At 40.6% G+C, this 25,279-nt stretch overlaps 3 protein-coding genes across 4 annotated transcripts in view; 2 read left to right on the top strand and 1 right to left on the bottom strand.

Annotated features, from left to right (window-relative positions):
- The window catches only part of nectin3b (nectin cell adhesion molecule 3b), a 28,414-nt gene extending 19,495 nt beyond the window's left edge, over window positions 1–8,919 (top strand). Inside the window, exons 6-8 of the mRNA XM_030747096.1 lie at window positions 4,182–4,326; window positions 6,402–6,504; window positions 6,819–8,919. Of these exons, the coding sequence (XP_030602956.1) occupies window positions 4,182–4,326; window positions 6,402–6,504; window positions 6,819–6,983 (413 nt within the window). The 3' untranslated portion in view covers window positions 6,984–8,919. The remainder of the gene's footprint in view (window positions 1–4,181; window positions 4,327–6,401; window positions 6,505–6,818) is intronic.
- A 1,742-nt stretch (window positions 8,920–10,661) lies between these two features.
- On the bottom strand, window positions 10,662–17,043 carry rtn2b (reticulon 2b). The gene is made up of 7 exons (XM_030746940.1): window positions 17,008–17,043; window positions 15,503–15,710; window positions 15,171–15,309; window positions 14,738–14,807; window positions 14,024–14,070; window positions 13,762–13,820; window positions 10,662–13,642 (listed from the first exon to the last, which is right to left on the bottom strand). Exons 1-7 carry the CDS (start codon window positions 17,018–17,020, stop codon window positions 13,540–13,542), a joined length of 639 nt encoding a protein of 212 aa, XP_030602800.1. The 5' UTR covers window positions 17,021–17,043; the 3' UTR covers window positions 10,662–13,539.
- Window positions 17,044–19,022: 1,979 nt separating this feature from the next.
- Window positions 19,023–25,173, top strand: ppm1nb (protein phosphatase, Mg2+/Mn2+ dependent, 1Nb (putative)). 2 transcript variants are annotated; one of them, XM_030746939.1, is made up of 6 exons: window positions 19,023–19,777; window positions 20,001–20,572; window positions 22,495–22,612; window positions 22,904–23,018; window positions 23,120–23,183; window positions 24,769–25,173. In XM_030746939.1, exons 1-6 carry the CDS (start codon window positions 19,372–19,374, stop codon window positions 24,784–24,786), a joined length of 1,293 nt encoding a protein of 430 aa, XP_030602799.1. In that variant the 5' UTR covers window positions 19,023–19,371; the 3' UTR covers window positions 24,787–25,173. The 2 variants fall into 2 exon arrangements, with proteins under 2 accessions (XP_030602799.1, XP_030602798.1); XM_030746938.1 differs by having other exon boundaries at window positions 23,120–24,855.
- Window positions 25,174–25,279: the final 106 nt, after the last annotated feature.

Genomic DNA, 25,279 nt, shown 5'->3' with positions numbered 1-25,279 from the left:
ATTTTGTCTCCTGTGTCACCTTTTGTCCTTCAGTTCCTTTAGTGTCCTGCGTTCAGCTTTATACATTACTGCTGATGGGCAAAGCTTGCTGTTTTGTGAGTTTAATGCATCCTAATCACAATTAATCCTTAATCCCTCAGTGGACAGCATGGAGCATATGTTCTAACAAAGCTAATTCAACATTTTGATAATACTGTTCAACACACAAAAGGCTGGGATACAACTGCAGATGAAGTTTTTAATAGCAATTTTTATACCTCAGTTAAACTGCAACAGGCCTGTGACTAATACTATTAATACAGGGCTGTTCAATACAGACTCAGAGACAAAATAAAGATTAGGAGCAAGGTATCAGTGCTTTGTTCTTAGTCAGTAGTGCTTTCAAGGTGGAATGGGTAAATTCACCTACTCTAAGGGTTGCTGGGAAATGTATCCTTTCGTTTTCCTGCCAAGATGCTGTGATGCTACAGCTAGCAGCTGCTTAGCTTAGCATTAAAATATTAAGGGAGATAACAAGCCTGGCTCTGTCTTTAATGTAAAATAAATATAAATTATTAGAGCTCTTAAAAGCTCACTGATTTATACATTATATTTATTTACTCAAACAAGATGTAAGAATGGTAATAAATACACTACGGTGTGCTAAACTATTTCTCTACTAGCTACTGTAACAAGTTAAAGTACCCTCTAGCTAGCTTCATAAGAGCTAGGTTGAAATTTCGAGTTCTCAAAATTTCAACTTACTGACTCAAACTTACAAGTAAGTCAAATTTTTTGCGATGGCCTGAAATTTTGTCTTATGGAATGCATTTAAAAAAATAAAAAATTCCACTGGAGGAAACAAGCTACCATAAATGCCCTCTTGATTGAAATGCAGAGAATTTCAAAGAGAAATTTTTATACTCCCCTCAAAGGATCACTCACATCAACAGATTTAGAAATTCCCTAAAGAGTCACCAACAGACAAAACGTATCTGAATTATTGAAAGGATAAGCACCAAACTGCCATATTTAAAAGCTGGAAGTATGAAAAACTGTTACTTTCGCTTTTTATTTTTACAGTATCGTTTTCTATTTTTGTTTTCAAAAAGTAACACTTTCAGACAGAGACACTGAAAACAATGTATTCCTGTGCCAGGCTGCAAGTTGACAGGGTGTGGATAGGAGTTGCAACCACAGTGTGCATGTGCCAGTACCTTCAATTTTCAAAAAGTAGCATTTTAGCCATTTATACAGAAACAAAGAATGGAGCATATTTGAAATGCTCCATTCTGGAACCAGTTTTCAAAGTGTGCCATTTTCAAGGACTCAAAACACAGTTGTTGTGTAAACGACAGGCCAAAATGCAACAAAACGTTAGAATCAGAATCAGAAGGTTTTTATTGCCATATGGGTGAACAGGTTCACAGCATTAGGAAATTGCTGCGGTACTTCGTGCTTACAGAAAAAAAAACAAATAAGTATAAAAACTATAAGACAATATACAAGTATACAAATTGCAAATATACAGAGATATTAGAGCTATAACTATAACACAATATTACAAAATTACAAAATATACAGTGCAGAGACTAATTAAAAGATAAAAGAATGTAAACTATATTCCACTAATATGTACATCAGTGCAATCAGACAGGTGCATAGACATAGGGTCATCAGCGTTTGTGGAGGGTGGTGGTAACAGTCTTAGGGTTATTGTTCATGAGTCCAACAGCAGAGGGGAAGAAACTGTTCTTATGGCGGGAGGTTCTGGTCCGTATGGACCGTAGCCTCCTGCCTGAGGGGAGAGGGTCAAAAAGTCTGTGCCCAGGGTGAGAGTGGTCGGCTGTGATCCGACCTGCACGCCCCAGTGTCCTGGAGGTGTACAGGTCCTGGAGAGATGGGAGGTTACAGCCAATCACCTTCTCAGCAGAGTGCACAACGCGCTGTAGTCTCTGTTTGTCCCTAGTGGTGGCTCCAGCGTACCACACAGTGATGGAGGAGGTAAGGATGGACTCAATGATGGCAGTATAGAACTGCACCATGGTCCTTGCTGGCAAGTTGAATTTCTTCAACTGCCGCAGGAAGTACATCCTCTGCTGGGCCTTTTTGACGACAGAGGTGATGGTGGGCTCCCACTTGAGGTCCTGGGTGATGGTAGTTCCCAGGAAGCGAAAAGAGTCCACTGTGGTGATGAGGGTGTCAGTCAGGATGATGGAGGGTAGAGGGGCTGTGTGCAGTTACAGTTTCCACCTGAAAATATTCTGGTGTAAATGGGGCCTCAATGCATCTTAACATGGATCCTGGAATACCTAGAACCTACAGTATACAAGATCAACAGGACCCTAAGAGCCTTCATCAGGAATTCAGTGGGGATGTGGAGAACACTAGAGGCTAACTTCAAGCCGACTGCACAAGTCACCATCAAATGTGAGATTTACCAAGGATATGCTCTGTCCTCACTGCTGTTCTGCATAGGTATGAGCCCCCTCAGCCAGATCTGCAGCAATAACATTGGAATGTCATTCGGACTGGAGAAGTGTGGTCGGATGGTAATAAAGGGTGGGAAGCACTACCGGACTGCACTACCGGAATGCAACAACAGACACTGAGGACAGCTACAAGTACCTTGGAATCCCACAGGCAAATGGGAATAGGCTGCTAGGAAAACTGCAACTGTCAAATACTTGCAGAGAATAAGGCAAGTCGTGAGGAGTCAACTGAATGGAAGGACTCCGAGGACTAGTGTCAAAACCACTATCCTGGATGAACAACAAAGATCCATGAGTACATCAAGAACACGGTCACAAAGGATCATGTGCTTAGTGAATACCTCATGCAGCAGAAACCTGAGAAAGAACAGGAGCACGAACAGGAACCATCATGGAAGGACAGGCCCCTGCACGGCATGTATCACCAGCAGATAGAAGAAGTGGCTTATACTGAAAAATCCTACCAATGGCTGGAGAAAGCTGGGTTTAAAGACAGCACAGAGGCACTAATCATGGCAGCACGGGAACAAGCTCTAAGCACAAGACTGATCGAAGCTGGGGTCTCCCACACCAGACAAGACCCCAGGTGCAGCCTGTGCAGAGATGCCGCTGAAACAATCCAGCACATAACAGCAGGGTGCAAGATGCTAGCAGGCAGGGCATACATGGAACGCCATAACCAAGTGGCTGGCATTGTACACAGGAACAACTGTGCTGAGTATGGCCTGGAAATCCCAAGGTCAAAATGGGATACACCCACAAAGGTGGTTGAGATTGACCAAGCTAAGATCCTGTGTGACTTCCAGATACAGACGGGCAAACTGGTGATGGCTAACGAACCACCAGTGGTGGGCAAGCAGAGGATGAAGGCCACAGTAATAGATGTAGCTATACCTAGCAATAGTAACATCAAAAATAAAGAACATGAGAAGCCTGAGAAATACCAATACATGTGTTAATCTCTGGCTCTCTTCCACAGCATGTCTTCTGTCCTGTCTCTCTCCCCTCAGTCCCAACCAGTCACAGCAGATGGCTGCCCCACCCTGAGCCTGGTTCTCCCGGTGGTTTCTTCCTGTTAAAAAGGAGTTTTTCCTTCCCACTGTCGCCAATTGCTTGCTCATAGGGGGTCGTTTTGACTGTTGGGTTTTCTCTGTAATTATTGTAGGGTCTTTACCTTACAATATAAAGCGCCTTGAGGTGACTGTTGTGATTTGGCACTATATAAATACAATTGAATTGAATTGAATTGAACCAATCACAGCTGAGTAGTATTGTGGCTGATCCAATGTAGCACCAACCAAAGTAAGAGCAGCAGTTTGTATTTGCGTGCTATCGATGAGAGAAGTAGTACTGACAGCTATTTTAATTTGCATCACCAACCTTCATTTAGTAGTCTACTATTTTGTTCTTGTCAGCTCTTTAATTTTGCCTAGAATTTTAACATTTTCCAGGTACTTCCCAGTCAGACAAGTAGCATGAACTTAAATAACTTCCTAACCTACAGGTCTAAACTACTGTTGCTCTACTCTAGTGGTCTTTACAGGTTACAAGTTGAAAACTGGGACTATGTCAATTCAAGTCTTTGAATTGACAACTGATTATGTCAACACTTTGATTCATTTAATTGCTAAGGCATGGTCTGTTGTGCTTTCTCATGCTGATGATGTTGTGTTTGTGGTATCCTGGACTTTTCTCTATACTCTGTCTCAGACCAGTCTCAAGCGGAGAGGTCAAATTCCATCACCGTGGCCGGAGCTGTGATGGGCGCAGTCCTTGCTCTCTTCCTCATCGTTGTCTTCATTATTGTGATCCACACTGCTCGCAAAGCCCCACCAACAGCCTTCACAGACAAAGTGTAAGTGTGACAAATAATTCATGCTGCAGAACATGCTCAACTGGTTAATTAATTGCATGATACCTTGTGAGGTGATGGGAGCCCACCAGTGGGTTCAGGGAGTTGCTCCTTCCTGCTGTGGAGAATGCTGCAGCGGTGCGCGCCCTGGAGCAGGGAGTCTGTGGGACAAGGTTGAGGGGTGGCAGATAATTGCTGTCTTGGCAGCAAGCCCTTGTCCTATTTTGTACAGTGCACCAGCACTCATGTTAATGTTAGAGAAAAGAAGAATAACTCTGAGGTTAAATTATTTACAGAGGGAGCTGGGTTACCCTCGGCTAGTGTCCTGTGACCAATATTAAATGATTTGTGTGTGTTCTTTGTTTTGTTTATTCTAAAAACAAAACAAATTAAAAAAAAAAAACAGGTAGATTACTGGACAGAACAGCATCTTATGTGGGAGTTTTTGTTTTTTTGTGTACAAATTGAAGTCTGGGAGGTTTCAGTTAACACTATTTCGGATTTTAAAGTTCACATAGCATCTCAAAGGTGTATTTAATGTGTCCAGTGCCACTCACAACCCTAATACCCCTTATAAAAGAAACATTCCCATGAACCTGTGGACCATATCTCCAAGGTTGCAGGCTGATCCTCTCATCCATCCCTGTTAGTGTATGATTCAGCATGAAGACTCCAGTCCAAGTACTTCTCAAGTAAGGCAGCTAACACAGTAGTAATCCTGCAGTGTGTTTAATGCTTTTAATTTTAGTAATTTTATATCCACTCCAAATATGTCAGTGATGTATGGAAAAAAGTGTCTGTAATTGACTAGATATACAAGTTGCAGCATATGTTCTCTCATTGTCCTAAATAAGAGCACTCAGTCATTGCATGAAGAAACATTTGTTCCTTCAATCTGATTGTTTTCTCCCGTGTAAACATTTGCATCCTAATTTCAGTGACTGCACTGTCATCATGGTTTCAAAGGTGCAGTAAACGGCTTGAATAATGAGCCACCCGTCATGCTGTGGGTGCAGGTCCTCTACGGTCTATGTATGCAGCCATGTGTCGGACTGGTCAATGCCACGACAAACTTAGCATCTTAAGTGTGACCGTAGCTGGGATCCCCAGTGGAATGGGGGGTGGGGGTGAATGCAGGCTTCATCACCTCCTTCATCACACACAGATGTGAGAGTAAAACAGCGGGTCACTGAGAGCTCTGACTGTAATCGGTTACCACTTCTAATCCCAAATATGAAAGAGCAGCTCAGCATTAAGGTGACACAGTGTTAGAAAATCAATGCCTGTCATGTCACTGTATTATTAATTGCTAAATCCATCAATTTCATACACGTGCTGTCAAGTATCCTAAGCCCTGTTCATTTGGTCAACTGTATTATTGGGTTCCTGTACTTAAAGGGATACCCTGTTTAGGATTTTTAAATTGCAGGATTTACAAGACGCATTAAAAAAAATAAATAAATAAAATAAAAAGGTCAAAATTGGACATTTATTCATTGGATTTCATCAAGCTGCAAAAATGCTGGCTCTGTATGGTGGTGCAAAACAAAAAAAACTATTTGACAAAACACAACCACAGAGCTACAACCACAACAATAGAAAGAAAAGGTGCAACATTACTTCAGGAAATGCAACCTTTTTTTTTTTTTTGTGAAAAATTTTTTAAGGATTTTTTTTTGTTTTGTGCTGTTTTCTGAAATCTCATGCCTTCCGTTTTGTCCTTGTGTTGCTGTGTTTTGCACCTCAGGGCCTCTGTAGGCTCCGATGTTTTCCACAGTGCATGTGTTTTTGATCCTCTCTGCCTGAAAAACTCTCACATCTTTAAAGCTCCACACATCAAGTTTATTTTGCAGGCTTTCTGTTACAAATCTATCTCAAAGCTTATTGCGAGATAACATAAACAACATCAGTGTGCCTCAGAAGAAGTTCGTTACAGCAGCTGCCCAAAAATTTGATCTGGTAATTGATTTTGTACTCACCTCATCACTAATTATTTTTATTCTGTTTATTTGTGATTACAGTGTTTTTTTCACTGTAAAAATTTGCCATTTCATCTTCTTCTTCTTCTTCCTCTGAAGGATTGACCTTCCTCCGACACACAAGCCGCCTCCTCCCTATTCCGAGAGAGCACCGGCTGTTCCTCTGGGAGTCCACGCATCACAAGTGGCCTGGCTGTGTCAGGTAAAACCCCACTCCCTTTTGTACAACCAACTGAAAGTCACATGTGAATCATCACAACTCTACACCACACACGTTAGTTAATAAGGAGCACCGAGTCACAACAAACAGCAGTAACAACCGGATAACCCATGTCATTATCTGTTTTTATTAAGCAGGAGGCTTAATGGCTTTATCAATTTAATATGTAAGATAGTTTAAAATTTTTATTTCCTTATCCTTTTTGTAGTCTCACACTCGTAGGCCTAAAGGACGATAAGAGAATTGCACAAGAAGATGATTTGGATGATGATTTGTGTTTCTTTTTTTACCTACAGACCCGCAGGGCAGAGCACAGGTATGAGCTCCCTGAGAGGCAGCACCCACCCACAGCAAGCCTGGGAACACAGAGCCCCACCCATCAGCGCTCCCATCTGGAGTGGGTGTGTCATCAGAGCGGGACAGACCGGGTGTACATCAACCACCGTGAACACTACGTGTGAGGGACGGTTCTGATCACAGTCCACCAATCACCTGGCAGACACTCTGCCTGAGCAGCAGCAAGCACATAGGCTTCACCTGATTCACAGAGCCATCAGTCCAGAGAAGGAAACAGGCAGTAGTGTATGAGGAAAGTCTCTCTTTGCAGGCAGTTTTTACACGTACATCTGTCCTGCTGTAAGCTGGCTGTAACCCATAGACTGTACATAAAAAATGGACGTAGCCACCGTGCTCTCAAGCTAAGCATTTTTACCTTCGTCACATTAACTTTTTGAAACCTCACAATTGCAGGCAGATCTGAATGTGAAACTGAGGGTCAATGCAACAGTAGAAGCTGTCAGTCACAAAGTAGGCCTGCCCTAAAGCTTTTTTTCACACAAATGGGGACTATATACAAAACAAACAATATTTTGTATTAAGTTAGACTTAAAAGTAGAGACTGAGCAAGCAGCCGCTTTCCTGTAGACCGGATTTCTTTTCACAACCACAGAAGATGCCTGCTGCTGGCATTTAAAAAGCATTTTGAAAGGCACTTCACTTCTCCAACCCAAAAGTTACATCCATCTTTCATATACAGTCTATGCTGACACTCTGTTTGTACAGTAAATATGTAGCCATAGCCGGCAGTCTGTTAGCTTAGCACAAAGCTAGAAACAGTAGGGAAGCAATAAGGGCATTTCCCAGAAGGTCCAACTATTCCTTTAATCCCCTTATTTTTCATATTCAGTTTTGCAAATATTTTTTGTTTACAAGTTCTCAGTGTTTGGTATGCCTTAGAGTGCTGAAGAGTGTTAGCAGAACTAACTATCATCCTTCTGGATCAGTTTATACACTCTATACATAAGGAAATGAGGTTAGAGAATAGATTAGGGTCAGAGTTAGCCACAAAAATAAACAGTTTTTTTTCCATGTCAGAGTATAAACCTGTATTCTCAGTTACAGTCTATCACCAGACCAAACGCTGAGGTCCAGTGAGACTAAATATTCTAGCTGCAACACAGACATAAAGGGATTAAAATATTTCTGTCGCAGTCCTGTGCCGTGCGGTTGTAATGTTATACTGTGCTTTTTGGCAGCAAAACATGTAGAATTGTAATCATGTGGAGTCTGAATCTACCACATATCAGGGAAACGACAATATGCAACATTACTGGGTTTTTTTTATGTACACTGTAGGAAAATGTTCACATTATTTGTTTAAACTTAAATGGATTACATGCTTCATACTCCTGTAGAATATATAGTGTTTGACTTTTATTGTGGGGACCCAGAGAGCTAATATTTTTTAAGTGCCATAATGACATTTTAGGGGTATTCCCTGCTGATATGTGTATGCTGTACTGTTCACATTCCTTCAATGTGATTCGATGGTTTTGAGCTATTTTCTTGACTGACGTATGTATTAAAGTGCACATTGTTGCCAAGTGTGTTCTCAGTTGGAAATATAACCGAAACCACTTGAAAAGCTGTAAGAATAGAAGAAAGAGTCTTCTGACTTGCTGTGTGAAGACAGAAAGCTCTAGATGAGGGTGTTCAGTGACCTTTTAACAGTAAACAGTCAGAGATGGAAGCTCTGAGTCACGACACAGGGAAACAGGAGAGCAAGTCCTTGAAGATTTGTAAGAGAGTTTGAACTGACGAAAAGAGTTTTGTTTTGTTTTGAATCATCTCAAGGTCACAGTCACATTGCAATTATTGTGACGCCCACATCAAAGAGAAAAGTCGTTTTTTATTACCGGGAGTCAGTGATGTGGTGTTTGTGTTGTGAAGAGCCAGAGCTCACGTTGTAATGACACCACAGTGAGGGTGGAGATGTTTGACAGAAATCAGTGATTTGTTTAGATCAGTCCTCTTATCATCGGGTGTCAAACACTTTCCTAGGGCAACACCTAGTGGACAAATGTGTCAGTGCAGGTCCTGGTAGAGCGTGTGCATCACTGAATACATAATGCGGCCCTTGGCTGCTACTTGTCAGAGAGAATTAAAACTTGGAGTGGCTACTGTTCTACCATCAAGCCTGTTTACACTGTGGAAAACTACTAATCCTTTGGCATAGACAGCGTTTTCATATGTCCCAGCACAAAACTATAAATGCTGGAATAAATGACGCATTAATTCCCTTCAGAAGTTTCTGTTTCACAGTCCTGGCATTGTGCATTCTCCCACCATCATGACTTGTACAGCTTTATGTTCTTTATAACACAAGTTGAAATATACACTGTCACGTTGAAATACTCAGTCATGTTCATGTCAAAAAAGTTAACTTCGCCAACTGAGAAAAATTGACATTTTTACAGTACTGTGCAAAAGTCTTGAGCCACCCCTCATTTCCATTCATTTTACTTTCAAGGAGCCAGACTTTCTTGTCATTTTTAAATGTGGTCTTGAGCAATAACTCTTCAGGCTTTTTAAGTTTTTCTTTGGACATTGGCTGCTTTTTCACTTCAAAATGTCAGGGATAACACAGTTTGACAGGCATAAAATTGTATTTTTGCATCAACAAGTTGATTCCCAAAGAGCTATTAGCAGAAAATCTGGCACATCTCAGCGTGGTGTGCAGTGTGCCCTTAAAGAAACTTGAGGAAACTGGACAAGTGCTGGACCAAAGAAATTGCCAAATTTCAGCAGTCAATCACTACAGACCTCCATAAGAATAGTGCGTGGAGTGCTTCATGAAATGGGTTTCTATGGCTGAGCAGCTGCATCCAAGCTTTAATTCGTCAAGTGCAATGCGAAGCATTGGATGCAGTGGTGTAAAGAATGCTGCCACTGGACTCTGGGCAGTGGAGACATGTTCTCTGGAGTGATGAATCACACTTCTCCATCTGGCAATCTAATGGATGAGTCTGGGTTTGTCAGTTGCCAGAAGAACGGTACTTGTCTGACTGCGTTGTGCCAAGTGTAAAGTTTGGTGGTGGGGGTTTATGGTGTGGGGTTGTCTATTAATTACAGTGAAAGGTTTAGCATCCCAAGATATTTTGGACAATTTCATGCTCCCAACTTTGTGAGAACAGTTTGGGGATGGCCCCTTCTTGTTCCAACATGACTGCACACCAGTGCACAAAGTAAGGTCTGTAAAGACATGGATGATTGAGTTTGCTGTGGAAGAACTTGACTGGCCTGCACAGAGTCCTGACCTCTGAAGCTGTTATAACTGCAAAGGGTGGGCCGACATCATATTAAAACCTATGGATTAAGAATGGGATGTGACTCAAGTTCACATACCTGTGAAGGCAGATGAGTGAATACTTTTGGCAATATAGTATATGTTTGCATGTATTTCAATAAGTCGCTGCACATATTTCCCATTTTCCTAGTCAAGCATAAAAAAATGACTAGTATCTCAAGACTTTTGCACAGTACAGTATGTAAAGGTACAGAGAATTGTGCAAACTAATCTTTATTTGTAGTAAACAAGTTTTTATTTGGGAGCAAAATTACAATAGAACATGACAATTAAAAAAAAAATTAAACAGCATTATAAATATAGAGTAGACCTAAAACATGGGATAGCAGATGATGCCTAGCTCAAGGCAGCTGGTTAAGACCATGTGATTTATACTCAGTTTTTATTGTACTGATTAAGAGGTTAAAATAGATTAAAATAGGTGAATTTCACACCCCTGTATTAATTCTAATACATTTTTACAAAGTTAGTTCACAGTAAGCTTTTGCACTACTCAATATATTTGTTATCAGTTACTTCTCACGGTTTTTTGTTTTTGTCCAAGTTTTGATGCTTTTCATATATGGTGAAGGTGGGCAAATAAAAAATTTTTTCTGGCACTAAGAGTACAGAAAACTTTAAAATAAGACTTATCAGAATATGTTGACTGCATAATCTGGGCAAATAAAAGTTTAACTATCTGTAAATCCATACATCCAATATGATTATTGCACGCTCATTAAGACATGTTAGTATGAGCAGCAGCTTCAGTTCTATGGTCTAAAACCTTGACCATTAGAAAGAACTACAGTCTTTAACCCTGATCTGATACACTAATAGGAGCTCTCTGGCTTAAACAGCACTGCTGCTCACAATTTAACTGGCTCAGGTTTGGCAGCTGTTTGTTACAATAAAGGAAAACTTCACCCAAACTTTTATTGTACAAAATCACCCATTATCTATCTACACTGGTCTTTACAGTGTATAGTGGTATTGATTATTTCTTAACGAGAATGTGGGGTAAAATTGTAACACACACAAAGTTAACAAGCAGAGCTCTCTAAGTTAGATCACAACTGAAGTGCATTTTATGGAGTTACACTAAAGGTACTACAGTTTTGTTTCAGTGCTTCTCAAGTTGTCCCATGTAATGTTATAATGATGTATTGGTTTTTGGGGGGGGGGATTTTGGTGCCACCAAAACAGCTGTACCAGTACCAACATCAGATCCTCACTGAAAGTGTTAAATTGATACTGAAGAAATGATCTCCACAATTCTGCCATCAGTGCTGATATTTCCATAAAATTCCTAAAACTGCACCAACTTAAGAATATAAATGGGATTTAATGGCTTCCTCAAGTGATCTCTGCCTCAGTGTCAAACTTTCCTTCAAGCACTTGTCTTTTTTGGACCTGCATTCCTTTTAATGGCCACTATGGATCGATACCTGTGGATCCTAAAAAACCTCAGGTTCATTACACGTCTATGAGAAAACTTTCCTTTCCTGATTAGTTTGTGGCTCCGTCGCTTGTTTTGGGTAAAACTGAATAAAATTAGTCCATTTTGTAAATTTGTCAGAAATGTCATAAGGAGGATTACCCAGGGTATGCTCATTGGCTAGCAACTTGTGACTGATAAGCTGTTAGCCAGTGAGCATGCAGTTTCACAGTCTGACCCACCCCCCTTTCTTACATCGTATTTCAAACACCAAGATGGTGGTGGTGAAAATGCTTGTTCTAGGCTTCAGAACAGGACTTTACTAACCAGTGGCTGATGTCATGGTAGTTCTACACAAACTATGGTTTACTCTCACCACTCCCATGATGTCATGTTTAAATATAGCAGGCAGCTGTTTCCAAAGACCCCAGAGTAAACCCACCCATTTTACACCAGTGCAGCACCAGAGAGTAAGGCTGACAGCTAGCAAGGAAACCAAGTGTTTTTCACTGCAGCCATTATGACATCAAATAATAAGAGAGGTCAGATGTAACAGGACTTAAGAAGAGTGAATATTGGGCTTGTTTTTACTCTGTACACAGAAAAAAAAAACCTCCACATTAATGCTGATGTTGCTCCATATCTCTGCTGAATGTGTAAATAGACATCTGTTTGATTATAGATTTGCCATATCAACTTAAAAGGTGTTAGTGTTGAGGTTTTTTGTGTGCCTTTGACCAGTGGCTAGACACTGTTATCATAAATTTAAACCAACATCTAAATTGCTGGAGCATAAATAACATTTACTCTTATCCATAGACTGTATATAAAAGATTTAAATATTTTCTGGGTCTAAACATTAAGTCAGTGCAGAAGTGCCTTAAGCTTGCTTTCTTTCTAATTACCAGCAGGGGGGCGACTCCTGGTCAGGTAAGTGTACAGGAAAACGATCCTCAGCTCCTTTGCTCTGTGACCTAAACAAGCACTTCTCTGCTGAGTTGTTGGGCTCAGTCGCTACTTATTAAATAAACCATAAAGTTTGTAAATTATCCATATTAGTGTCCAGAAGGACAGTAAAGCAAGGAATGCTTTACCATGTGATTGAAAAGTCATTAGCCAATGAGCGTGCAGTGTCCCCCAGTTACACAATCAGACCCTGTGCTCGCGTCATCCGGTTTCAAAAAGCTAACACGGTGATATTTTGAAACTTCACAAACCAAGGAGTGATTTCACAGTGGCTATATCCATCTTTTGTTTACAGTCTAAGCTCTCATCCAAAAAGGTTTTTTTAATCAGCAAACCGTTTTCTGCACAATCTGAAGTCACTGCTTGTTTCTAATTAAAAGCGATTGGCACTAAGATCAAAGGAGAACGCCCCCATTATTTCCCATGTAAGTCTTTTAAAAGTTGTAGGAGTTGCTGCTTACAAAGCTTTTTCCTCGACTTAGCAAATGCAGCACTATTAATACTGATTAGTAGCAGGTGATGTTCATGTCTTTTTACTCTGTCCAGCTAACAACGAATGATGCTTCATAATAAAAGCAGCAAAAATGCTGCAGGGCTTCGTTATAAATACTTCCACAGTTTAACAGGAACACGGTGCACTAGTTATGTAAAAATACACTTGTTATTGAAGAAAAAAAAAAAAAAGCTGTGATGTTCTGTGCCATCCATAGCCTACTTGAAGAGGATGACTGTGTGAACTGGTTCTGTTAGACACTGCCCACAGAGAGCATCACATTAAATAAAATTCCCCTCCTCATGCACCTCCCTTCTCTCTCCTTCAGTGAATGGCAGCTTTGTTTAAGCTGTCAGGATCAATTATATCTTGCTCCCATAAACAAACATCATGGTGGAGAAGTGGAAACGAGCAGCCCCTCCAGCGGCCCCGCAGAGGATGTGCCATTCCAGTCTTTTCCAAATCCCAAGTACTTTTCAACATGCGACCAACAAGTTACTTTGACTTGACTTTCTGTTTGGGCACATTTGTAGCTGCAAGTGCAGGTTTTGGTGCAGGTGCTGGAGAGGGCCTCACTGATTCATACAGACTGGAGAACCTGCAACAATATAGAGGCGTCACAATGAAGAAAACAACGGCACAAAAAAGTTAATATTTTGTTAGCATGACATGACAGAGCCTAGAAAACAATATTGTATTAATGGGTTGGTCACTTACCGATTTTTGACTCTCTTTACAAAAGCTCTGACTGCTCTAACTATCCTTCTTATCCGCACCTGTCACCAAAATAACAGAGAGGTCAGGGCAAACCAGCAATGTCTGCATCTTATCTTCTATCCTTCTGGAATCACAGGTAATTTTGCTAAAATGCATTTCTGTTTTTCTTTAGAAAAATATATTCTTTTTTATTAAGATCTGAAACATTTATATTAATCAGCTTTCCACTGTGAGCAGAATTGTAAAATAAAATGAAACTTACCTGCTGCTTTTTGTACAGCAGAGGAAGGGAGAAAACAGCGATCACAGCTGGACAGACAAATTATTTATGTAAATGACTTGACTGGTACTTAGCACGTTTCTACTCCGGCTGAGCACTCAAACTATCTTCTTCTATTACCCACATTCATTCACTCACACAAATATTTGTGCAGTACTTTCATTCTATGCCTTTAAGCGCTTTCTCTAACACACACATACACGCGCGCACACACACACACACACACAGTTCAATAGATGTATCGGGGGCAGCTCAGGGTTTAGTATTTGCTCAAGGATGCACTGACATGCAAACTGAAGGAGCCGGGGATCAAACCACCAACCTTCCAGTCAGTAGATGATCCGCTCTGCCTCCTGAGCCCTATGTCACTTTAGTGTCGCACAAACATATTTGTACATTCTCCTAGTCAAATACATGGTGTAAACAATTTCTCTGAGGAAAAATGATTTTTAAAGGAGAGTGAAGTCTGTGGCTAAAGTTAGTTTTTTTAAATCTTGACCATGGTGACCATCATGTGCTTTTGTCTGTCTCAACCTAATCAAACTTTAATGACTGACATGATGGATCAAAAACACATATTAGTCCTTCAAAGAGGAAGACACATTTGAAGGTGCTGGGAGCTTAATAGCATATGTAAGCGGACATTAGAGATGTGTGTAAGCGCAAGGCATAAATGTGTAAATGAGTACAACTCACCAGTTATCACCAGGGTCAGTCCGTTAGTTTGGACACCAACATAGGTCAGCAGATAGAGAAACGCAACAAACTGAGAGAAAGAGCACAGAAAAAGATTATTTAATGGTTTAATAGTTTAGTTTATTAACTGTAATTTGATTTATGAATTATACTATATTAATACACCTCCCTGGAATTTAAAGGTGTTGATAGTACATTTGATCCCATAAAATAAAAAAAAACAACAACACTGCATAATGGCTCTGTTCAATTTTTCAGCTCTTTTTAAGTTTTTTTTTGTATTTGCTGATCCAATCAACAATAAATAACATGGGCTGAATTAAAACAGTGCAACTCCTCTAAGCATGCATGCTACTGTGCAGCTGCCACCAGGTGGCATCAAAGAGTTTTTAATCCAACACAACAGGCTGCTACTTTACCATCACACTTGTACCTTAATAGAGTCAATTATGCTTTCAATGAAAATAAGCCGTTTGATCTCTGTGACAGCAAATGCAATCAGCAACACCGTTTCCTCTACCAGCATCACTGTCTCCTTATTTGTCAGAGAGCTGTCATAATCCAGACATGACCTGGGGACAGGATAACATAACAGGACTTTGAAAAACAGTATAGCTAACACTCTTAGATGTTTATGAGGTATCAAATATCAGGCCACAAAATTTGCTTCAAGTGCAACATGCTTACAGAAAGCAGTGAAGCAGCATTTTATTTTTTTTTTTAGTTGGAAAAGAAAAACCTGTGCATGAACGCTGATGGACTCACTGAAAGGGATGAACGCCGGGGTTCCAGCGCAGCAGCTCCAGCAGTTTATAATAAAGACGGAGGGGGAAGGTGATGCACATGATACCCAGACAGACGTGGGAGACCACAGTGAGGGCACTAAGCTGGAACAAGCTGGCTAGACCGATTACCAGCCCTGTAAACACCACACCAGTCCTCCAAATGTTACGCCAGTACACCAGATCCAAAACTGTAAAATAAAGTAAACAGATAATGTACAGAGAGAAAGACATATGTCTGAAATGATAGGCTGATATTCAAAAAGGCTTTGATAAGGCACTTATCGGGTACAGGCTACTGTTTCATATACTTCATGACCTGAATGTGAAGAAGGGTTTTATGCTGTCAGCGCCTGACAGTGTTAGCATGACAGAAAGATGTGGAGATGTCAATAAAACTGCAACTGCCAATGTGGCAGTAAAGATTTTAAACTGAGGAAAGTACTGGAAGGCATAGGAAAAGCACTTATCCATCTCTGTTTGGATTTTAAAATGCATGGGATATACAAAGCAGTCTAACATGCCACTTTTGCCAATATAGCCAATGTAAGGACACCGCAAATCAAAAGCTGGAGCAGCTCTGACAAATTATTTTGAGTATTTCCAATATTTTTAATTTTTGGTTTTGAACTTAATTTCAGTTCAGTGTATGAAAAATGGGCACTTTGTGATTTCAAAGTATGGATAAGAAAGAGGAAAGGGTAACAAAGAGAAATATCAGGAAGAAACCTTCAAAACAATCTTTACAAAGACAGAAAATCAAGGAAATCCTCACAACTTTTCATTTTATCTTTTCATGCCATGCCAATTCATTAAAGGAGAAAAATGTTTCTGAATGAATGCTTTTCTTAATGTGATCTGCAAATGTCTGAATGTATCATAAAAACTTAGGTTGGATATTAGGTCCTCAACCACCACAACATTAGACGAGCATCCTAACTGCAGTGCTGATCGAAAGATAATTATGTGATTAAAACAAACACTTGAGCACAACTCAACGATTTACAAGCAGCAGAGTACAGGTTTTCATAGGTTTCCCGAGAAATATATAACTGAATGCATTCCTATTTAATTACAAATTCAGACAGGAAGCTGGTGAAATCAATCCTGTTACACCAGTAAAGTCATTTCAAAGCGGGGCACAACTATAACCTCTGATTCTAATCCTACTAACAGAAGTGACATGTTATCTAAAATAAAACAGCCCTGACAAGACAACACTTCTCCTCTTGTGGTACAATTTGAACCTTTACAAATAAAACAAACAGCATTCAGTCAGCAATAGGGTCTCATTTAGTTGAGTCCCATTCAGCCCATCTGTCTACCAAATGAAAGACATGCTGGTCTTGCCATGCTGCCTGCATTCACCCCTGCACAGCAGAGGGGGGTAAACAAATTCTCTCTTTCTTCTCCACCTGACAGCTGCACTCTGACCCCATCCATGCTCCCCTTCACTTTACTTAAAGCTGTCAATATTGACTTCCTTACGTTTGGTGGCCATTTCAGCGGTGGTCCTGCTTGCTCCCCTATCTTTCTTGAGCTGCCACTGTTGGCTTGCACTCCAGGCTTTTTTTGGCCACCCCAGCTCCGTCAGCAATATAAGGCCCGGCTGGCCTAATTTTATCCTGTATTGGATGCACCCTGTTTGGATTCACACACACACACTCAAATTGGGAACCTGAGACATAAGCATGTACATGTCCCCCTCCAGCTTTTAGAAACTAATGCTTCCTCAACCAGTTGGTGGCTGACCTGCACACAGAGGCCTTTCCATGCAGCCATAACAGTGAAGAACACCTTTTTTTTTTAAATGTAAAATTATCATGAATCCAGACTGATAAGAGAACAGCTAATGTTAGCAGGCAGCTAATGCCAGCAGCTGTGCGCTACAGCACTGACATCAAACTGAATACTTACAATAACTGAAATACTTCACTTACCACAGTTTTGCAGGCACACAAGAAAAATGAGTTTCTCTATCCAGTTCATTATCTGCTCTTCACAAATGTCCCTCACAACACCTTCAGTGTGTCAGACCAAAACGTGGAGGCAAATACGCCTCGCCATCTGCATATTTAACACTTTCACTCACACCTTTCAAGCTCTAAAGATAATATAAGCGCAACCTCCAAGAGGAACTTCATGTCACAAAAGCACGGAGATTAAAAAAAGCAGTCAAACTGGCAGCCATGATGTGTTGACTGTAGTGTATTTAGTATGAATCAAGGGTGTCATAATACACCAGTACAGATCATAATTTTGCTATTTAAAAACTGATATATTGCTAAGTTAATAATAGACATAATGAAAGGAATTCATTTGCCAAAAAACCCAACAATCAGATGATCCCCTAAGAGCAAGCAGCAGGAGACAGTGGGAAGGGAAAACTCCCTTTTAACAGGAAGAAACCTCCAGCAGAAGCAGGAGGAAGCTGCAATACTCTGGCGACGTGTCCAGGACGTACCCCACCTTTCTTCCTCTGACAGCTGGGATAGGCTAAAGTAACCCTGCAACCCTGAATTGGATAAGTGGTTAAGAAAATCAATGAGTGAACTTGACAGATGTTGACAAAAAGAAACTCAGAAGTTTGTTTTTGTTGTGTGTACCGCTTTCACAAGCAGTTTTTACACCATCATGAGTTATTATGTGTATTAAAAAAACATTCCCTCCTTTCTTGTGTCATTGCAGCTTCATGAGTGGCAGAATATCTCCACTTAAATCAGAGTGGCAATGTCATCCTTGCTCACTCCACAGATGTAAGCTGTTGTTCGGGGAATGGTGCCAAAGCAGACAGCTGCAAGTCCTGTTATGGTGTTTAATCATGAAGAAAAAAAAAAATCACAGTTTAGATGGTTAAGACATGGAGCAGTCTTTGCCTATTTATGTGTATTTTTGCCTGTGTAATTAGAAAACACAGGAATTTGCTGTGAGCAATGTTGTGTCGTCTTTGCCATTTTGTTTTAAAGACAGTTTAAACACGAATTTAAAAAAATATTAAATCCCTTCATTTTAGTTGCTGAATATTATCATAAGAAAATAGATGATACTTAATGTCCATAAGCCAAGTATTTTATTGCTGAGTAGACACCGTGGATACAAAAAAGTCTGTCTCATGATTAAAGAGTGAATGCAACTTTGATTTCAGGAGAATAATCCCTGTGGTGCTACAGTGCATGCACTATTATTTTGTCTAAGTGAAAAAAATATAAGTAAAATATCAGTTTAAAAGGATCAACCTACAACCTCTGTGTGTCTTCTTCCCACCATCTCACACTTTATGCTGCATGTCTGACAGTACTGTAATCCACAAGCCTATAATCCCAACCGATCAAAGGTTGAGATTAGCATGTGGGAGGGGCAGAGCTGCAGATAGGAGGACGGTGAGAGAGGGTGAGCTCAAACATGACAGTGCCAAAGCAAAGCAGGCAGGGATTGGTGCACACAAATAGCCAGCCAATCACAGCAAAGGCAGGGAAAATAACAAGGCAAGGGAAGAGCTGGTGAAAGAGGGAAGAGCTATGAAAAAGCGAGGGAGAAGGTGAAATCTCAGTAGCACAGAGAAGAGGCCAAACAAGCAGGAGAGGAAGGATGAGTGGAGGTGAACGCGTTGATCAGTGAGGTCTCCACAGAGGGAGAGGAAAGACGGAGATGAGTAGAAAGAGGGGGGTAAGCAGCCAGCACACAGAACATCCATCAGCTCAGGCAGCCATGCTCTGAGCCCTGGAGCAGCAGGACTACGTAGACACTGCACAGGCCCCACGTCAGGCCTATAGCTCAGCCCTCCACCCCAGCCACAAGCACTGGGGCAGGGACAAAAGAAGATTCCTTTCACAACAACTGTGCATAAGAGCCATGAGGACAGCCAGGAAGGGCAGTGTGGAGATGCCTGCATTCGTGCGCCAGCTGGTGAAAGAAACGGAGAAGAGGGTCAGCTCTTTCTTCAAGGGGGGCCGTGGAGGAGCAGCAGAGGGAGAGCAGCAAGGGGAAGGGGAGAAGGAGGAGGTCATCCCCAGCCCCTACTTAGACCGGCCGGTCCTGGACAAGTTAACAGAGGAGGGCTGTGCCCGCTGGGGCCTCACCTATGCCCTAGGTAGTATGCAGGGTTGGAGGGCCAACATGGAGGACTTCCACAACTGTGTGCCACAGCTGGGTGGAGAACTAGCTGACTGGAGCTTCTTTGCAGTGTTCGATGGTCATGCAGGCAGCACAGTGGCACAGTACTGCTCCCAACACCTTTTGGGTCACATCCTGGCTTCCGGTGAGAGATCTGTAACTGAATGTGTGTGTGTGTGTGTGTGTGTGTGTGTGTGTGTGTGTGTGTGTGTGTGTGTGTGTGTGTGTGTGTGTGTGTGTGTGTGTGTGTGTGTGTGTGTGTGTGTTAAACAGGCTCTTCTTACATTGATGATATTGCCCTGTTATTACTCATCAATGTCATGACTGCTCTGGTTGCTGGATTCAGAAAATACTGTTTGTGGTCACAGGTGGAATAGGACCAGAAGACGACCCGGAAAAAGTGAAAGGAGCCATCACAGAGGGCTTCCTCCAGACAGACAAGCACCTACACTCTGTGGCCCGTCGAGAGGGCTGGGAGAGGGGTGGCACTACTGTGGTGGCCACTCTCATTTCGCCATATTACATTTACTTTGCCAACTGTGGGGACTCAAGGGCCATGCTATGCCGGTCTGGTCAGGTCTGCTTCTCCACTGAGGACCACAAACCTTACAGCCCTCTGGAGAAAGAGCGCATTGAGAGTGCAGGTGGCTCCGTGTCCTTCCAACGGATCAACGGCTCCTTGGCAGTGTCCCGCGCCCTGGGAGACTTCAGCTACAAGGGGGCAGAGAACCGGACACCGAGCCAGCAGATGGTTTCACCGGAGCCTGAGGTGTGTGTAGTGGAGCGCTCGCCAGCAGACGAGTTCCTGGTGCTTGCCTGTGATGGAGTGTGGGACACCATCAGCAACGAGGAGCTGTGCGCCTTCATCCACAACCGGCTACGTGTCTGCACTGACCTGAGGGATGTCTGCACTCAGGTCATTGACCTCTGTCTCTACAAGGTCAGAACCTGTTACTTCAGGTCTTTACATATTGCTTTAGATACAAATCATCCAGCCCCTGTAGCCTGCACATCTGTTGTTGCTCAGTAGTCTGAATAATGAATCCTTTTAACTGATTAAAAAAACAATTTCAGTTTCAAGCTGAGTTACATAATTTCTAATCAGCTTTGGATTTTGTGGTTTTTAACCTAACCTAATGGGCTTTGCTTCCTCTTTGAAAGATAAAACTTTAAAAAATAAAAAAGGTCAGTTGTGAGGTTGAAAAGGGTTTGGGGTCACACATGGAAATGTTTTGTTAGTACATAAGTGAGCAGTGGCCAAAACAAAACACAGTCACTATTAAATTCTGACCGACGTTGGCCCTGAGAACTCATCATATTGCAATTTAGAAGAAATCACATGAAACAAGACAAAACACAACTAAATGAAGGGAACTTCCTCACTATATTTAGAAAAAAATGCTGCAAAATCAGTAAACATATAGAAATAATATATTATACAGAAGCTTAAAATATTAATTTTTTTCATGCAAGGATGTGAAATTGATCAATTTCACCATGTTCTGCCATGTTGGATTTTTCCACTACAGTGGATGTCATGAAATATGCTTTAACATGTCACATTTTTATTTGATCTTCATCAAAATTGGCACAGGTGATGTTCAGACCAAGCGTCACTATGGTTATCAGATGGATTACTGATTTTCACAGCCAATGAAAATCTGATAACAAAACCAAATATAACCTCCTAAGAACCTGTGTCCTCATATGGTGACATTTGCTGCATCTTAGACTTCATTCTGCTCAAAAGTGTTTTAAACTTTGCTAATCCATGTTGACTTTGTTGTGTTATGCCATAAAACAAACCCATTTCCCCATCTGAGGAAGTTTTTTTACAAAATTATGTAGCAACCATGTAAAAGAAAATACAACTTCCTGTTTGAAGAGGAAGCTTAGTTTATATACATACCAGGTCGGTCTAATCACAGATATCTAGGAGAAATTAAAAAGATGCAGTACAAACAGGAGGATATATATATATATATATATATATATATATATATATATATATATATATATATATATATATATATAGGCTATATTTCAGTAACTGTTTCTTATATTAACACCAAACATGGTCTTCAGACCCTCCATCCTGAGGTTTTACAAAATAAAATGCATCATTTGACCACTGAGGGAAGCAACACTAATCAAAAACACTGTTAATATAAGATTGTGATGCCATGGCTTGTGACCTCTGATGAACTGCATCCCTCTCTTGATGGTTGCAGCTCTGAGTTGATCACTCATGCAATCCCTTTACAACCTACAACTACTGATTACTGTTATTTTAAATATGTTTGTTCCCATATGGAGAAAAAAACAACCAATAAATAGGGTCAGCGCTGATCCCATCTTAAGCTTTGGTTCAGTCTCACTGAGCCTGTGGCTGCTGTTCATGGTACAACAGACTATCAGACAACCTTAAAATAGACTGCAGGGGTGTCAGAACAGGTTATATCGCATTATTCTGGGTTACCATGAGGACTAATTTCCAAAGCTCTCACTCTGAGGGTTTATATATAAAGCATGTAAATAATAAATTAGAGATTAGATTAAAATTACATAAATTAGAAAGAAACACATTAAGATAAACGTGAGCCACATGTGCGCTCTGTTTGGTCCTCATGTCACCCTTACGTAACATGGCTTCAGCTCAGATATGCACAATGACCTCAAAATGTCACGGCTTCTTCCACACTCCGTATCCAACTCCCCTGAATCTGTGTGACATTGGTGTGGAAATGCTGATGTGTAAAAATGATCTATTTTGTAAAACTGTTTAGTGGGACGTTTCATAGGTTGACATTTGTAAGGTCAGCCATCATTACTCACCCGTGCTGACGCCGTGTTGCTCCACAGGGCAGCTTGGACAACATCAGCATCATCTTGCTGTGCTTCCCTGGAGCCCCCCAGCTGTCAACAGATGCATTACATCAGGAGGCTGAGCTGGAAGACCTGCTGGAGTCCAAGGTGGCAGGTGTGTGGCTAAAAATGATGTATTTTTTCCTTTTCATATATATATCTATATAATTAACAGGCTTATTTTTTAATATCTGTATACTACAAACAAGGGTGTAGGAATGAGTTTACTATTGGGGGGGACACATATTGGAAACCTGACAGATCCGTAAATACTCTGAGGTGGGACAAATGCGCCTGTCTCCAATATTGGGGGGGGACACGTCCCCCCGTCCCCCCCCCCCCGGTTCCTACACCTATGACTACAAAGAAACCATCTAAATATGAAAGCATCTTTCTTTTTATTCAGAGATTTATGATGAGCTATGCGCCAGAGGGGAAGAGCCTGAGTTGCTGTCTGTCCTCACAGTCCTTGCATCCACTGTCATCCCTGGATTACCGCCAGGTGGAGGCATACAGAGCAAGTATGACACACAAAATGAGCTTTTATATGCATTTGTACATCCAAACCAAATTTTACTCCTTGTAGGGCTAAATTACGCTGTGTTACTTCTGTGTGTTACAGGAGAAACTGTATTATTTCTGCTTACTATCAACAACGTGATGCACACAAGCCTATGGTACCAAATGTGAGTGAGAACTACAATTAGATTCATAAGTTTTTGGACAATGGCACTTTTTTTTTTTTTTTTTTTTTTTTTTGCTATGTTGGCTGTGTGCTCCACCACAGTGGATTTTAAATCAAACAGTCAAGATGTGGCTGGAGATTTTCAGCTTTAATTCAAGAGGGTTTTACAAAAATTTAGCATTAACTGTTCAGGAATTACAGACATTTTTATACATAGGTGTCCATTTTCAGAGGCTCAAAATAAATTGGACAAATGACTGATAAGCAGTTTTAAGGCCAGGTGAGGACTGTTCTCTTTTTATTTCTTGACAAATTAAGCAGATAAAAGACCTGGAGTTGATTCCAAGTGTTGAACTTGTGTTTTGTATCCTTTCACTAGAACTCTCAGTATGAGGTCCAACGAAATGTCAGTGCAAGTGAGGGAGACCCGCATACGCTGAAAAACCAACATAAATCTATTAGAGGGATAACAAAAACTTTAGGAGTGGTCAAATCAACAACTTACTATATTTTTAAAAAGAGGAAAAGCACTGGCCAGCTCAGCAACACCAAAAGGCCTAAAAGACCACTGAGGCCAACTAAAGTACATGATACACAATTTTTTCCATGGTTAAGTAAAACACCTTCACAACATCTAATCAAGGCAAGAACACTCACATGGAGGTAGGTGCATCATTGTCAAAGTCTACCATCAAGAGACACCTTCATGAATATAAATACAGAGGGTTTACAACAAGGTGCAACCACTGGTTACACTCAAGAATAAGAAGTCCAGATTAGACTTTGCCAGAAATCATCTGAAGACCTGCACAGTTCTGGAAAAATATCTTTGGACAGATGAAACCAATATTAACTTGTACCAGAATGATGAGGAAAGAATGGATAAGGAGAAAAACATCATCAACATGATCTGAAGCATCTCATTATCTGACTAACATGCTATGACATGAGTATTTAAGACTTCCAGTGGAACCAGGTCACTAGCGTTTCTTGATGATGTGATTGCTGATAGAAGCAGCAGGATGAATTGTGGAGTGTGCAGGGCTGTATTCTCTGCTCAGATTCAGCCAAATGCTGCAAATGCTTCACAGTGCAAATTGATAATGACCCAAAGCATCTCAAAGCATGTCAAAGCAAAGAAATGGGATATTCTTCTATGGGAAAGTCAGTCACCTGATCTCACTTTCAGTAGTAACTGAAGGCCTAGCAGACCGTCTAGTGATGTCAATGGGTTCAAGACTTCAGGTAAAGGATTTTCATCTAATTACTAAAAATAATCCTTATATGTAAAATTATGTTAAGTTTATTCAATTAATTTTGAGCCTCTAAAAGTGGGAGACTGCACATAAAAATGGCTGCAATTCCTGAACAGTAATGCAGAAAGTTTGGATAAAACCCTTGAAGTGAAGCTGAAATGCTACAATTGCACTTCAATCACATGTCAACTGTTTGATTTTAAATCATCTGTCGTGGTGTATAGAGGCAAAACTACAAGAAAAAAAAAATTAAGGACCTAACTATATACAGTATGTCAACTACACACACAGTAAATTCATCACTTTTTGATACTTTACCTTTCTGTCCAGGGTCTGGGAGGCTCTTGAGAACACCAATTGGATTTTATCTCCAAAGTTCTGTGAAGGGACTGTAATAAATGTGAATATTAAAACTTTTGTTTTGTTTTTTTCCATGTGTCCAGTTTCACAAAAAGACAGTGGTGTTTGCTAACATCATGCTAGCGAGCGCCATCTTGTCACAACAAAAACAATGCAAAAATAAATCTAATAAAGCCTGATACTTTATATTTATACAAGAAAGATATTTTGTAAAAATTACTCAGAGACAATGACGCAGCAACAAACCTCAACCTCAGTGAACAGAAAAGACAGATTACAAATTGAAATGTAAAACTGAATAACAAGCAGCTGTGACACAGTCCATTTTCATTGGATCAAATAAAAAACATTATCACATGAAGGGTTGCATTTTAAAAATAATGTTTTAAGAATATATATATATATATATATATATATATATATATATATATATATATATATATATATATATATATATATATATATATATATTTGAAGAATG

The sequence above is a fragment of the Archocentrus centrarchus genome, chromosome 14, assembly GCF_007364275.1.
Source record: "Archocentrus centrarchus isolate MPI-CPG fArcCen1 chromosome 14, fArcCen1, whole genome shotgun sequence".
Taxonomy (NCBI): Eukaryota; Metazoa; Chordata; class Actinopteri; order Cichliformes; family Cichlidae; genus Archocentrus; species Archocentrus centrarchus.
This window is presented reverse-complemented; position numbering and strand designations above follow the sequence as displayed.

Excerpts from the sequence above, each read along its gene's own strand:
- rtn2b (XM_030746940.1), bottom strand. Across the intron at positions 15,310-15,502 it reads CCCGGCGTTCATCCCTTTCA|GTCATGTCTGGATTATGACA; the intron begins GTGAGTCCATCA and ends TCCTGTCCCCAG. Across the intron at positions 13,643-13,761 it reads GTAAAGAGAGTCAAAAATCG|GTTCTCCAGTCTGTATGAAT; the intron begins GTAAGTGACCAA and ends ATATTGTTGCAG.
- ppm1nb (XM_030746938.1), top strand. The coding sequence starts at position 19,372 with ATGAGGACAGCCAGGAAGGGCAGTGTGGAGATGCCTGCATTCGTGCGC. Across the intron at positions 19,778-20,000 it reads GGGTCACATCCTGGCTTCCG|GTGGAATAGGACCAGAAGAC; the intron begins GTGAGAGATCTG and ends TTGTGGTCACAG. Across the intron at positions 20,573-22,494 it reads TTGACCTCTGTCTCTACAAG|GGCAGCTTGGACAACATCAG; the intron begins GTCAGAACCTGT and ends GTTGCTCCACAG.